This window comes from Littorina saxatilis, linkage group LG6 (assembly GCF_037325665.1).
Source record: "Littorina saxatilis isolate snail1 linkage group LG6, US_GU_Lsax_2.0, whole genome shotgun sequence".
NCBI lineage: Eukaryota > Metazoa > Mollusca > Gastropoda > Littorinimorpha > Littorinidae > Littorina > Littorina saxatilis.
The window spans coordinates 34,026,391-34,041,822 of NC_090250.1; the positions used below are offsets into that span (position 1 = coordinate 34,026,391).

Below are 15,432 nucleotides of genomic sequence, written 5' to 3' on the forward strand. Positions count from 1 at the left end.
ACGCTGATAGCACTCCGCAATACACTCCGCTGCCGACACATTGTCCGGGCCCGGCACGTACACGAGTATCACGGTTATTTGTCCGAACTCACGTGGCAGGTAGTGTGGGCGAAATGACACTGACAGTATCTCATACGAGTGTGTACTGATCCGTTCCCTAACACAGAAGTTCGTGGCCCACTTCTTGTTTACAAACATGCACAACCCACCCCCTTTCGTCTTTCCACTTTTCTTTGAATCTCTGTCTAAACGAATGGTTAAATATCCATCTAAATCAACATCGACATCTTCTTTCAGCCAAGTCTCTGTAAAACAGAGTAACAAGGTCAAACAGACGTGCGTTATGACTGGAGGTCATCAAATCCTAGAAGTAATTAAGGTTTCAAAGCTTCGATTTTAATAGCATCCAAGGAAATATTAAATTTAAGTCTTAGAATATCTATTTTTCCCATCAAATGATCCCGAAAGGAACTGCTAGTCTCACCAGCTCGTCGTTCTTGAAGAAGTTGATCTTCTGTTCAGTGAAGTCCAGCTCACAGGCCATCACATCCCCTTTGTAACACTTAGCCACTTTCTTGGTTGCCCATCCTGCTCCGATGAAGATTCTGCACACACATTTTGTTATGACGATGTGAACGTAGTTACCTCTACACACACATAAACACATGATACACCCACTCACTGGCAGTGCAGTCACACACACACACACATCCACACACACACACATATATACATACACACTTGCTATGCACACACACACAAACTCAAGCACATATATGTTATATGAAGTCTTATATCGCGCGCGTATCTCCAGACTCAGACTCAAGGCGCAGGCCGGGATCTATTTATGCCGTGTGAAATGGAATTTTTGACCAATACATCACGCATTCACATCGACCTGCAGATCGCAGCCATTTCGGCGCATATCCTTCTTTTCACGGCCTATTATTCCAAGTCACACGGGTATTTTGGTGGACATTTTTTATCTATGCCTATACAATTTTGCCAGGAAAGACCCTTTTGTCAATCGTGGGATCTTTAACGTGCACATCCCAATGTAGTGTACACGAAGGGACCTCGGTTTTTCGTCTCATCCGAAAGACTAGCACTTGAACCCACCACCTAGGTTAGGAAAGGGGGGAGAAAATTGCTAACGCCCTGACCCAGGGTCAAACTCGCAACCTCTCGCTTCCGAGCGCAAGTGCGTTACCACTCGGCCACCCAGTCCTTATACACATATACACACAGAGAAGATTAGTCTATCTATATTTTCAATGGTGTGTGTGTGCATGGGTGTGCACGCAGGTGCAGGTGATTCCAGGAAAAAGGCGACTTCTCACCCATTATTATCAGTATGCGTGTGTGTGTGTGTATGTGTGTTTGTGTGTACATGTGTTTGTGTGTGTGTATGTGTGTGTGTGTTTAAATGTGTGTGTGTGTATGTGTGCATGTGTGTATGTGTTTGTGTGTGTGTATGTGTGTGTGTGTGTGTTTGAGTGTGAAAGTGCATGTATTATCAGTATGTGTGTGTGTGTGTGTGTGTGTGTGTGTGTGTGTGTGTGTGTGTACATGTGCATGGGCATGTGCATGTGTTTGTATGTGTGTGTGTGTGTGTGCGTGTGTTTGAGTGTGAAAGTGCATGTAAGGTGTTTATTGGAATTGTAAAGCGCTTGGAGCTGTGAATTCGGACTTGCGCTATAGAAAAAGTATTCATTATCATTATTATTATTATATTCCAGGAACAAGGCAAAATCTCACCCTCCGTCATCAGAATGGTAACCCACGGAGCCAGAGTTCCAGCCAGGCTGTCTATTGGCAGAGTAGCGGCGTGGACACAAGCCAATGGCAATGTACCGTGAATCTCCCTCGTTGATGATTTCTGTCAACATGCAGGTCAAACACCGGGTGTTACATCAGTGTGCAGTACCACAATAAAATACTCAAACTCTCCCATTTATGAAAGAAGTTGATCATCCACTGCAGGCGCAGGCACACACACACACACACACACTACTGGCACACACACACACACACACACACACACACACACACACAGTACTCCTCAGGAAAAAGAAAAACTAAATAAACTAAATAAATCAAAGAAACAGAAAATAAACAAGTCGTGTAAGGCGAAATTACTACATTTAGTCACGGAATGAAACTGAACGCACTGTAGTTTTTCACCAAGACAGTACAGCTTCGTCAATCCCGGCGAGAAGGAAATCGCTCACCTTCCACGTGCAAAACGCTGTGAAATTTACACGCCAGAATAGCGCGGTAGCGTATTGTGCTAAGCAGGAAAGCGCGCTTTTCTGTATTCTTGTTAACTTTTGGAGCTTGTTATGAATACAACCTATCATATCTATATGTTTTTATAATCATGAAATGATAAAGAATAAGATGAAATCATTTTTGGATCGATTTCTTAAATTTTTATCGTAAGACTAATTAATCTATTTTCGTTAATTGTGATCACATTTTAAGAGTAAACATGACATATGTATATATTTTTAGATTCAGAATATGATGAAGAATACGATGCAATCAATTTTACATCTGTTTGCGAAAAATCGATTTTAATGACAACTTTAATGAGCAAACTCATTAATTAATTTTTAAGCCTCCAAGCTGAAATGCAATACCAAAGTCCGGGCTTCGTCGAAGATTACTTGACCAAAATTTCAACCAATTTGGTTGAAAAATGAGAGCGTGACAGTGCCGCCTCAACTTTCACGAAAAGCCGGATATGACGTCATCAAAGCTATTTATTAAAAAAATGAAAAAAACGTCTGGAGATATCATACTCAGGATCTCTCATGTCAAGTTTCATGAAGATCGGTCCAGTAGTTTTCTCTGAATTGCTCTACACACACACACACACACACACACATACACACACACAACGACCCTCGTCTCGATTCCCCCCTCTCTACGTTAAAACATTTAGTCAAAACTTGACTAAATGTAAAAAAGAAACACAAGCTAGGTAATGATTTAGGCTTAAACATGCCAGAAAAAGAAAACTGCTGAAACATGAGCAAATCCAAAAACAAAGAGACTGCCAATGTTCCAAAATTCATGCTTTTTTATTTTGAAATTCAGATGATATGAGAAAAATACAAAATAAAGATAATAATACAGCAGTCCCTGCAATGTACGGCCCCCGGCGTGAGCGGACACCTGACATGTACGGACACATTTGCTCGGCACGGAGTGTTTTCCTTCTATATTTGCCCCCCCTTAAACGGACACCTGCAAAACGTGGACGCGGACACTCATTTTCGGTCCCAACAGCAGGTCATACCTCCAATGTACGGACAGACCATCGTCAAATTTTCACCACAACAAAATCGATAGCAGAGCAGTCCGGTTCTTGGTACAAAGATCACAGCCGCAATGGCGTGATGACAGTCACTGATAACTTGAGTGCACGTGTACCCATCAGGATCGAGGGGAGGGGTGCTCTTTATTCTTGTCTGTTGGACGTAAACAACAGAAACCACAGTCGATGAAGGTCCTGAGCGAAAGAGAGTGAAAAACCGGACACAGTTCTCAGCATCGCGTGTCGATCTGTGTGTAACCTCTTTCATTGACAAGATACTCTTGTTTCCCCTCAGCCTTGACCAGTGAGTCGGTTGCCTAATCTGTGAACCCTTCAGTTGTCTTGCTTTGTCCAAAGTTACGACAGTCAACTGGTTTTGCTCTGAGTGAACAGTGCAGCTGGCCTCTCTGGCCACAGCCCCAAAAAGTACATGGCTGGAGGGAGTGAGAGAGAGGGAGGGGGGGTGGAGGGGTAGCTGGCTAAACTCTGTGGGGTGTCCGGTGTCACTGCCGGTCAGCAGGAAGAGCATTGGAGAGAAATAGAGAGGTGTACTCTTCCACACAATTTCCAAGCATCAGTTCTCACGGCTTGGGGTAGGCATTAGTGAGGGAGAGTGGGAGCTGTGTTATGTACAGTGTATTTCCGACTGAAGAGTGAAAAGTCACTGCCATGCCACATGATCGGCATGCAGTCAATAAAGCCAGACAAGAAGAAAATAAATTACATGATTATGACATGCAGCTCTATCTGCTGCTATTTATTCAAACTGGTTTTCAAGCTTATTCTTGCAAAGCATCTGCACACGCTCCTCTGTGCTGCGTTTGTGTGGCTGCTTTGGTATGTCAGTGCATGGTGAGTGTGTTCACTGCCTTGAGGATTTATTTTATCTCTTCCTTTCAACACTTTTCATACAAATCATTTTTACAGAACGTTTAAAGAAGTATTAGGAGTTTATTATTGTGTAGTAGCCACAAGAAGTGATTAGCATAGACTCAATCCTGTTGTTTGTGTGTCTCCGTCTGTGTGAGTGTATGGGGGAGGGGGTGGTGTGGTCACCCCTGCCGTGACCGGACACCTGCAATGTACGGACAGTTTTGCTATGGCCCAAGGGTGTCCGTTCATGAGAGGGACTGCTGTATTCACAAGAATAGAGCTGGAAGTGCCAAGGTATTCTTTACTTTCGTTTTTTAAGCTCAATGTTCGTCTTTTTTTTCTTTTACACTTTTTTTGCCCACTGAGAAAAAGTTCAACAGTTGACAAAATAAAAGGGTTTGGCTAGGTTTGTAAAATTGCAGGTTCTTTGTATGAGCAGCAGATATACAATTGCCTAACTCTAAACAACAGAGCAGATAAAAACCAAACTGACACTGACCAATAGAAAACCTGTTGCACTCCTGAGTCAAAGCCCTTTCTCCGACAAACTGAGAGACAGGCACTGCAGTTGATGAACTTTCAAAGCTGTAAAACAGAGATAGAAAAGGCTCAGATCTGTATCCATCATCTGAAAAATATCAGAACATAAGTATGCTTCACCCTGTCAAAAGGCTTCCCTTGCCCATCAAATAAGCAAGGACTATCTACCTCCGCAAGAGTTTCTCATCTTTACCCAAAAATGATACATAATATAAGAGCAGGCAGAGATGACATACACACAAAGCCAAAATGCCCGACACAAGATAAAAAGTGATCTTTTCTTTACAAATTGAAGATACAAACCAAATATGGGGAAAGATAACTAACATAATGCCAAAATGCACTACACAAAATTAAAAGTGAATCTGTTTGGCAACAATAAAAAACATTGTTTAGCACTTCAACATACTTTTCCTTGTATTATGTCTGCTACCTGCTGCAGTGAATAACCCCGACCACACACCCCCCCCCTTCACACCCATGAAGTCCTAAAAGGAGTGAGTCTTAAAATGGAGGTAAATTTACATAAGTTATGAACAGAAAATAAAAGAGGGGTGAGGGTGGGGGGTAGGAGGGGGGGTGTCCATGTACCTGGTATTTGCCCAGTCTTTCCCCTTTCTGCCTTGAGAAGTGCAAGCAAAAAGCAATACCTACCCCACGATGCCAGTGTCATGCCAGACGCGACACTCCCGGCAGATAACGGTGTGGTACACAGGTTTGATCTCCAAGACTGTTTCCTCTTCTTCCTCCTCGATCTGATCTTTTGAAAGCTGCACACGCACAAGACAATGGGTTGATATAGTGGATGACGCATGTCCATTCCAGTCTCAAAGTAATAATAATATATCCACTAGTAATTAAAAGTAAACCGGCACGGTGGCCTAGTGGTAATTAAGGCGTCCGCCCCGTGATTGGGAGGTCCTGGGTTCGAACCTTGGCCGGTCATACCTAAGACTTTAAAATTGGCAATCTAGTGGCTGCTCCGCCTGGCGTCTGGCATTATGGGGTTAGTGCTAGGACTGGTTGGTCCGGTGTCAGAATAATGTGACTGGGTGAGACATGAAGCCTGTGCTGTGACTTCTGTCTTGTGTGTGGCACACATTATATGTCAAAGCAGCACCGCCCTGATATGGCCCTTCGTGGTCGGCTGCATGGGCGTTAAGCAAACAAACAAACAAAATCAAAAGTAAAGGCATCACAAATCCAGAAACTTGTATGCAATGTACAAACGTTATAGACTGTTAAAGTATGTCTGTAAACACAAAAACAGAAGTGTGATTAAACACACTGTAGGAGAAGAAACTTGGGGATAATTAGAAAGAAAGGTCTTACACACAGAAACAAAATGTCAAAAGAAGTAAGAAAACTTGATAAAAACCATGGTGAAAATGAACAGCCAGAATGAAAAACCTATTATAAAATCAGGCCCGAAAAGAGAGGGAGCCAAAAATGGAGTTACAGTCGAGATCATTTAACACGAAAAACGATAAGCCGAAAAAAACCATTACGCGAAACGTGTTGTCAGTCCCAATCATTCCCTTCATAAACCGGCCTACTAAAAAAACCATCTTAACGCGAAATAAAACAATATGAGACTCACGCAAAAAACGTTTACACGAAGCCGATTCTCGGTCTCTTGCACCACCAAACAACTGGTTTTTTCAACTTGTAGCTTCCAAAGCGAGAAGTGTTCACGTGTTAATTTGCACGGCCCATTGAAATGGTCGACGTAAACTCAGACTTTATCACGAAGTCGGTACAGCTCTCTTGTGGTGTTTGCTTTTTGCGCGTGCATATTCTTCCAGATAATTCCATAATCTCTCACTTTGGAAATTGGAGCAGATGGCACACAAATGTCACGGTGTATCAAGATTCTGAAGCCACTTCCGAAAACACTCTACGGCTTACGCGCGTTTGTTCGGTTGGTCAGCACTGATCAACTCTGTTGAAGCGTTTATACTTAAAACGGGTATCTTCTATGCTTTAATCATTTCATCACTTCATCGCCCCGTCAAAACACGGAAAAAAGAGACTTCCTTTGGAAATAGAGCCTTTTATTTGCTGTCAGAGAAATGAAGCGACCCGAAAGTCAGACTCCTGCGAGGTTAACAACAACAAGACGCGGGCTGTATTCTTACACAAAAGAGTACTTCCGTTCAAACCGAAAGCTGAAACCGAATCGCGTCAGCAGTTCAAACGAGTTTTGCGAACATCGCTGCAAGTAAACCGATTTCAAACTGGTTTGATCATTTTCGTTATCGCGAAAAAACGTTAACTCGAAAAAAAATATTGGTCCCTTTCATTTTGTGTAAAGCGATCTCGACTGTACTTTTATAGATGTCATTAACAGACGAGCTGGAAAACAGGTCTACAAAAAAAAAGGTGTGGGGATGTGGGTGGGTTAATATCTTAACAATGGGGTTCCACTGTAGCAACCTTGAGAGGCTCCAGCTTGACGGTGACAGTGTCCCCTTGCTTGAAGGTTTTGGAGCCAAAATTGGTCTCCTTGTTGTACACCGTGAGGCGTTCGTAGTTGGGGATTTCCACAGCTGGGCCAGGAAACACTTGGATGTACGACTCTGACGCCCCTTCTCTGCACAATGGGTACACGAGAAATAAGTGAAAAAAAGGGCAGTACAGTCGAACCTGCCCTGGAGACCACCTGTCCATAAAGACCACCTGCCCATTAAGACCACCCCAAAGGATCCCCGACGTCTTTACGACTATATAAATCCCCTGTCTAAAGAGACCACCTGTCTAAAGAGACCACTTTTGCTCAGTCCCTTGGGTGGTTTCTTTAAACAGGTTCCACTGTATTCGGATTTAGCCCTGTCTGAGCTTCGTCATAACAAAGAATGAATCCATAATTGTTGTTTTGATTTCAGTACATGGCTGTGGCATATCACATCAATGGGGCTGTATCAGGAGTATGCCAACGAAAGTTCAGTCACACAGAAAGCTGGGGAATCAGGGTACAGACCCAACAGTTGCAGACAAACATACAGACAAGCACGCACAGCCCAACATACAGATATAACAACGCATGCACACAGATAAAGACAGACAAAGACACTCAGAGATACAAAAAAGCAACCATAACAAACATAGATGTGCAAACACATACGTATATCCTTTGCTAATACAAACAATTTTCACTACCTCAAAGACACCTTTACATCAGAGTGAACAAATAAAAAAGTCAATCCACGGTGAGTTAAGTATAACTGTATGTACACAGTGATGACTCATTTCTAAATAATGTTGCAAGTATGGTGACAAAAAAGATCAGAAATGTTAGTCTTCAAATAGGGGTAAAATTTTGGAGGTTGTCAACAGAAAATCTAAAAAAAAGCAGTTTCTTGAAAGAGGAAAGATTGAAATTAGAGGGGTGGGCGTTGTCTTAAAGGGAAGGTGGCGGGGGGAGGAGGTGAGGTTATTCTTCTGAACTGTACTGACGTTCTGAGGCAGAGCGGTGTGACCAGTGTGTCCAGATTGGTACAGGTGACTTTATCAAAGGTGGTGGAGTTGAGTTGCACTGCTCGCTGGTTTCTTGGGAACTCGAAGCTCGACACCTCGCAGCATGGGCGCAAGAAGGATCGAATGGTCTGAAGATAAAGAGACAGAAATGTTTTTAAAAAATCCAAAAAATATCAGCCAATACTTTTTCTACAGGATGCCTGCATTACTTTCTGCTTAGAGCATCAGGAACTGTAATTACTATTACTTGTACTACATACCTTATGACTCATGTAAAGTAATGATGATTCCCACCGTAAACTGTATGATCATATACCCAGGAGAGACACACACAGAACAACTTGATTATTTTCTCACTTTAGCCAGCTAGGAAAAGCAGCTTACATAGTAGACCAAATACAGGAAAAGAAGTGCATAGAAAACAATCGAACAGGAAGTGACAGAATTGTGGAATCAATATCTCATAACACTAGCGAGAGTAACATAATCATAAAACGAGCAAACACGTCCCATTACAAAAATATGAGCTGTGACAAACTTGATCAAACTCAGTTCATCCCCTTCAGTCTCCCTGAGTACAACGACACTGAAACTTGAAATGACATACATGTAAAATGGGACCTTCTTTTTAAGATCTCCCCCCTTGACCAAGAACCTTGTTTGTTTTTTTAATGTTCTGGTCATAACATCTGTAAATTGACTTCAATTATAAGACTCCCGCCCTTTTAGGACCTGATTTTCAAAGATGTTTTGAGGTCTTAGAAGTCTAAATTTCATGGACTATTTCGCCTATGGGAGATATCTAGTACAGCCCACCCAACCCAGGCGTCCATATTCAATCGGGGATGGCAAGCTAAGACTACGGCGACCATGTTCTGCCAAGTACTTATACTTGATAAATCCCTCACGGGCGACATGGCGTTTTGTTCCTTAGTTTCATTTGTGTCAACTGCATAGATAGGTTAGGAGACAATCTGCACATCGTCATTTCCACTATTGTTTATCTGTCTTGGTATACCCAACCCTCTTAACAGTCTTTCTCTTACATTAGGCCAAAAAGAAAAAAATGTCTGTTTCCGGTAACCCGACCGACCCTATTTTTAAGCGCCGACCCTAAAGTGTTTTTTTCGCTTTTCGCACACACACACACACACAAAAAAAACAAAAAAAAGGGAGGTAATCGGTCGATGAGACTTCACAATCGAAGAGACTTTAAACAGCACCGTCGTCACGCAAAAAAACCATGGCGGTCAATGACGCCGGAAAAAAACCCACACGTAAAAAGACGTTAACAAAACGTAAGAAAAAGGTAAAAAAAAAAAAATTTAAAAAAAACAAAACACCGACCGACCCTATTTTTTTCGGCGATGTTTCCGGAAACAGACATATTTTTCTTTTGGGCCTTATCCCAACCCAAATTTTACATTTCTCTTACAGAAGGGAAGTTCCACTGCAACACTCACCCATAATTCATCAGCGCAGCTCTTGCAGATGCCACAGTCCTTGCAGCCAGTGACCTTGGTTCCGCAGCCTGACTGGCGAAGACGCGGACAGGCGATTCCCTTGTACTTGCAGCGGTTGCTGTGCTCGCAACACATGTTGCACAGCGTGCAGACTGTCTGTCTGTCATCTTCGTCCGCCGGTGGTGAGTGCCAGTCGTGTGTGCATCCGATGGACGTGTTCACTGAAAGCAAAATGAACTGGTCACTTTCTAACTTTATTTCAACATGAGTTTGAAGACAGAGGGATGTTACACACTACTCATTGCTACTCATCAATGTCACAAAGACAGTTATCACATCAGTACTGAAGACATGAGTTTGATGATAGGATCATACAGGATGTTACACACTGCTCATCAATGTCACAAAGACAGTTATCACGTCAATACTGGAGACATGATCGAGTTTGATGATAGCATCATGAAGGATGTTACACACTACTCATTGCTACTCATCAATGTCACAAAGAAAATCTTACATATCACATATCACGTCAGTACTGAAGACATGAGTTTGATGATAGCATCATGAAGGATGTTACACACTGCTCATCAAAGACAGTTAATTTTTTTATCACATGAATACTGAAGACATGAGTTTGATGATAGCATCATGAAGGATGTTACACACTACTCATTGCTACTCATCAATGTCACAAAGATAGTTATCAGGAACACTGACAAGGTGAATTTGATGACAGCAACATGAATAATTTCAGATCCTACTACTACTCACCGAGGCCAGCGGGACAGTCGTCAGACACAATGACAGGGATGTTCAGCTTGATGAGAGCAACATCGATGATGTCAGCAAGAATACAGAAGATGTTCCAGGTGTACTCTCTGATGTGAACCTGTGATTCCAGGTGGATGGTCTCACAGTTGTTTACAGGTATGTAACAGTACGATTCCAGTGCCAGAGTAGATGCTGAAAACAAACAAATGCATACAGTGGCAGACGACTAGAACAGCTCACAATAAATACTTGCACATTCTGTAATTTATCTTAAAATCATCACAAAAAAAGTCTTATACATGACAAAACACAAACATACACACATATGCATGTATGCGTGAACACACACACGCACACACACACACACACATATCACCCCCCCCCTACACACACGCATGCATGTACACCTACAACCACACACATGCCCTCTGTTTATCCTTAGACAGCCTCATCTTCTGAATCCCTAAAGTCCACACAAAACCTTACGGTAAGTGAGCTGTCTCTGTTTCTACCCCTCTCATCTGGAACATTCACATATTTTGTAGAGGTTCGGAAAAGAAGGAATGTTCTGTTGTTCTTTTGTTTCTCTTCTCTTGATGTGTTACGGACTCATTCTGGACTCACTCTCTCAGACACAACAGATGACATTGTGACAACAACCGCAGCATACTGGCATGACGAACTTTATTTGTATACTCTCTATCTTCCCTCCTCCTCTTCGCCAACCCGGCCGAGGCCGGTGGCTACAAGTCACAACATACAATACAACTACATCTCCTCAGTCAGTGGCGAGACGCGAACAATGAACTCAGCCCTGATACCCCGCTAGCCTGAGGCTTATATACGCTGCTCGCGGGCTGCTTCGAAAGCGCCTCTTCCATCCCAAAAAAACGGGCCCCAATTCCTGGCTGACGGCCAAATCTGTGTTTGTTTAGAAACTTTGATAACTGATAACTTTACGGAAAATGCATGCATTTGCAATCGGTTTGTTGCTACAAAACCAGCGTGAAAAATACTTTTAAACCATGTTATAAAATATAACTTTGGAAGTCCAGATCAAAAAGTAATTATGATTAATTACTCAGAATGAATGACCGTTTGACGATCAAAACCCAGCAAAATAAAGATTGCTCAACTCGATCACTTCCTGCACCAAATACAATTCACTCCATTACAAGATGAACTCCTGAACTTTCCATACATGTGTCATACTTGTGGTAAAATGGAACTTATGACGAGTTATGTGACGTTAAACTTGATAAAGAAACACAGTTGCTAAAATGACGCGTGTGACGTCACGCGGTGAGACACCTGTCAAACCGAGGAAAACTTTGATTTGCTTGATCCAAACATTTATTAATGCACTTTAACTCAAAAAGTATCTTAAGGGAATAAGAAATGAAGTGCACTAAGTTAGATTTACGAAAAAGTTACCATTATGGAGATAATAGGGAAATTCCAGACGTCACCTACTTGGCGCTAAAAACTCACATAGCGTCGAAGGTTTGGGTCGAAGCTGATCGAACATTAAAGCAATTTAAGGACCAACAGGGCCTTAAAAAGTACTTAAGCACGAACATACAGCAACATAATATCTATATCCATGCATTATTAACATCTAAAAGTAATATAAAGCCTTGGATTGCATAAAATAGCAGTCAACCCAAGCAATCTAAAAATAGATTTTATGCAAATAAAGATGGCCACCGCTCAGATGTAAACAAACTGTGTTTGAGCATGGCTGGTACACACCAGTACTTTTTGTTAACAGATAATGAATAGACACCTAACACAAACTGATCGGCAACAAAGACTAAACTGGACAATGACAACAGCTTACTCTATAGTTGGTGACTGGTCACCCTGTCACACATACCCCCTACTTTTGTATATGACACGTCCTCGTGTCACGACCACGAACAACAGCGATAAAAAGAAATACATTTCAATGCTACAACACGGCACGCTAAAATCAGACAATGAACAACTCACTCACTCCACTCACAATACAGTAACAATGTGCAATCAAATGAACTCTCACAATGCTTAGAATCATTCCACAAAATCAAGATGCTAAAGAAATGGCCTAAACAAAACAAAAACCGACATGAGAGAACTGGTGCCCAATACTATGCAACTAGATACCTACCAATCGCCATAGCAACACCTTCCCTGTACTCTTCATGCAAAACAAGCAGACACTATGCTGACGTGATGTCAACTAAGATAGTACTTAGCGCTCTTGACGAAACATCTAAGCATCAAAGTATAACACAGTGAATCAAGTATACCCAGCCACTCTTACAACATCATAAAATCTTCAAAGTCATCATACACCACTTTAAGTATTCACTCTCAACCACATTGTCACCAAAAGGAAGCTGAACAAGGTTAGATACACACCACAACACAATACACTTACAACAGACAGCTGATTCCACATGACATAATTCTCTCTTTCATATTCCACAATGTACATGACACAATACTTTGAAACCTTACATTACAAACGATCAAAAACCAAGCCCTACTGATAGGTTACAAGGCTAGATCAACCACCGTTACATTTGCAGGAGTGAAAAAAACAAAAAAACAAATACAACCCACGATACATCTTGCGAAAAATCATTATACCAGACCTTATGGGAAGGTTTTAACTAGTACTGACTCGCTGCATCCACCTTGGCATTCCCATCAGACTAGTCTCAATACTGTCTGCCTGTGCCCAACTCTCAACCACAAATGTAAACAACTCATCCCACGAATCAAAGCATCATACATCATACACTGCAAGCTATGAACAATAAATATCAATCGTGCTTAGAAATCAACATGTTTAACAATGTCAACATGAACGCATTTCAACGTAAATAGAAAATGGAAACACATAAATAACAAACATAAAACGATGCCTCACAGTGTCACTTCAAGACGCGCTCAACCGTTACTTACGTCACTCGACTCGCTGTCCGATAATGCACACCTCAGCAGAACATGATGAATAACACAGCGTCAAATCGGGGAATGCACTGCTCACTTGTTTGATGGACTAATATTAATTCACAACAAGGTCGGCCGAGATCCTTAAAGTTCCTTGAATAAAAGTCCGGTTACAGTGAGTTAATGCAAATCCACTAGTCTTTTCAAGACTTCCACGTACCGTTCATCGCTCAATTCCAGAATTCACTCCGCTGGGGATGAACACCAACACAGCACTACACACCAATTGTGAGATTACACACACCATGCATCGGATGACACATGACAGCGGGAAACGGGAACAGCATACCACAGGCATCGTAGTAAACGACAGGAACACAGCTACCAGGACAGGAACGAAGATTACAGCATCACAGGAACGTAGTTTACAGCAACAGCAACGCAGGAACGTACAGGACATCACAGGACAGGACATGCCGATCGTCGAAGACACCACGGAGCACACAACTCCTGGCAGGAAAGGTCCGCCATCACCAGTACTGAAGAATGAAGTTGTCACAATGCATCACTTCTTCCGAGTCCAGGAACTTCTGAGTCCGATTTTAGTAACACATCCTGTCCGGCGACGCCATTTTGTAGAGGTTCGGAAAAGAGGGAATGTTAGATTGTTCTTTTGTTTCTCTTCATGATGTGTTACGGACTCATTCTGGACTCACTCTCTCAGACACAACAGATGACATTGTGACAACATCAGCAGGTTACTGGCATGACAAACTTTATTCCTCTGTCTCTCTATCTTCCCTCCTCCTCTTCGCCAACCCGGCCGAGGCCGGTGGCTACAAGTCACAACATACAATAATACAACTGCATCTCCTCAGTCAGTGGCGAGACGCGAACAATGAACTCAGCCCTGATACCCCGCTAGCCTGAGGCTTATATACGCTGCTCGCGGGCTGCTTCGAAAGCGCCTCTCCCATCCCCAAAAACGGGCCCCAATTCCTGGCTGACGGCCAAATCTGTGTTTGTTTAGAAACTTTAACAGCTAATAACTTTACAAAAAATGCACACATTAGAAATCGGTTTGTTACTATAAAACCAGCGTGCAAAATACTTTTAAACCATGTTATAAAATATAACTTTGGAAGTCCAGATCAAAAAGTAATTATGATTAATTACTCAGAATGAATGACCGATTAACGATCAAAACCCAGCAAAATAAAGATTGCTCAACTCGATCACTTCCTGCACCAAATACAATTCACTCCATTACAAGATGAACTCCTGAACTTTCCATACATGTGTCATACTTGTGGTAAAATGGAACTTACGACGAGTTATGTGACGTTAAACTTGATAAAGAAACACAGTTGCTAAAATGACGCGTGTGACGTCACGCGGTGAGACACCTGTCAAACCGAGGAAAACTTTGATTTGCTTGATCCAAACATTTATTAATGCACTTTAACTCAAAAAGTATCTTAAGGGAATAAGAAATGAAGTGCACTAAGTTAGATTTACGAAAAAAAAGTTACCATTATGGAGATAATAGGGAAATTCCAGACGTCACCTACTTGGCGCTAAAAACTCACATAGCGTCGAAGGTTTGGGTCGAAGCTGATCGAACATTAAAGCAATTTAAGGACCAACAGGGCCTTAAAAAGTACTTAAGCACGAACATACAGCAACATAATATCTATATCCATGCATTATTAACATCTAAAAGTAATATAAAGCCTTGGATTGCATAAAATAGCAGTCAACCCAAGCAATCTAAAAATAGATTTTATGCAAATAAAGATGGCCACCGCTCAGATGTAAACAAACTGTGTTTGAGCATGGCTGGTACACACCAGTACTTTTTGTTAACAAATAATGAATAGACACCTAACACAAACTGATCGGCAACAAAGACTAAACTGGACAATGACAACAGCTTACTCTATAGTTGGTGACTGGTCACCCTGTCACACAATCAATCAATTCTTTCCTTCAAATCTGCCCTCAAAACTCATCTCTTTAAACAGCACCTAAAGTCATTTGAAA

The 15,432-nt window shown here is 41.9% G+C and overlaps 1 protein-coding gene and 1 long non-coding RNA gene across 2 annotated transcripts in view; both read right to left on the reverse strand.

Moving 5' to 3' along the window:
* The window catches only part of LOC138967991 (uncharacterized), a 137,391-nt gene that overhangs the window by 86,573 nt on the left and 35,386 nt on the right, over positions 1-15,432 (reverse strand). The window contains exons 26-33 of the mRNA XM_070340552.1: positions 10,450-10,641; positions 9,676-9,896; positions 8,192-8,340; positions 7,169-7,328; positions 5,390-5,505; positions 4,695-4,780; positions 1,759-1,879; positions 485-605 (exon numbers count right to left, since the gene is read on the reverse strand). Of these exons, the coding sequence (XP_070196653.1) occupies positions 485-605; positions 1,759-1,879; positions 4,695-4,780; positions 5,390-5,505; positions 7,169-7,328; positions 8,192-8,340; positions 9,676-9,896; positions 10,450-10,641 (1,166 nt within the window). The remainder of the gene's footprint in view (positions 1-484; positions 606-1,758; positions 1,880-4,694; positions 4,781-5,389; positions 5,506-7,168; positions 7,329-8,191; positions 8,341-9,675; positions 9,897-10,449; positions 10,642-15,432) is intronic.
* Positions 11,117-15,358, reverse strand: LOC138969071 (uncharacterized). Its single transcript, XR_011456364.1, has 2 exons — positions 15,328-15,358; positions 11,117-13,928 (listed from the first exon to the last, which is right to left on the reverse strand). It is a non-coding gene; the product is annotated as an uncharacterized lncRNA (long non-coding RNA).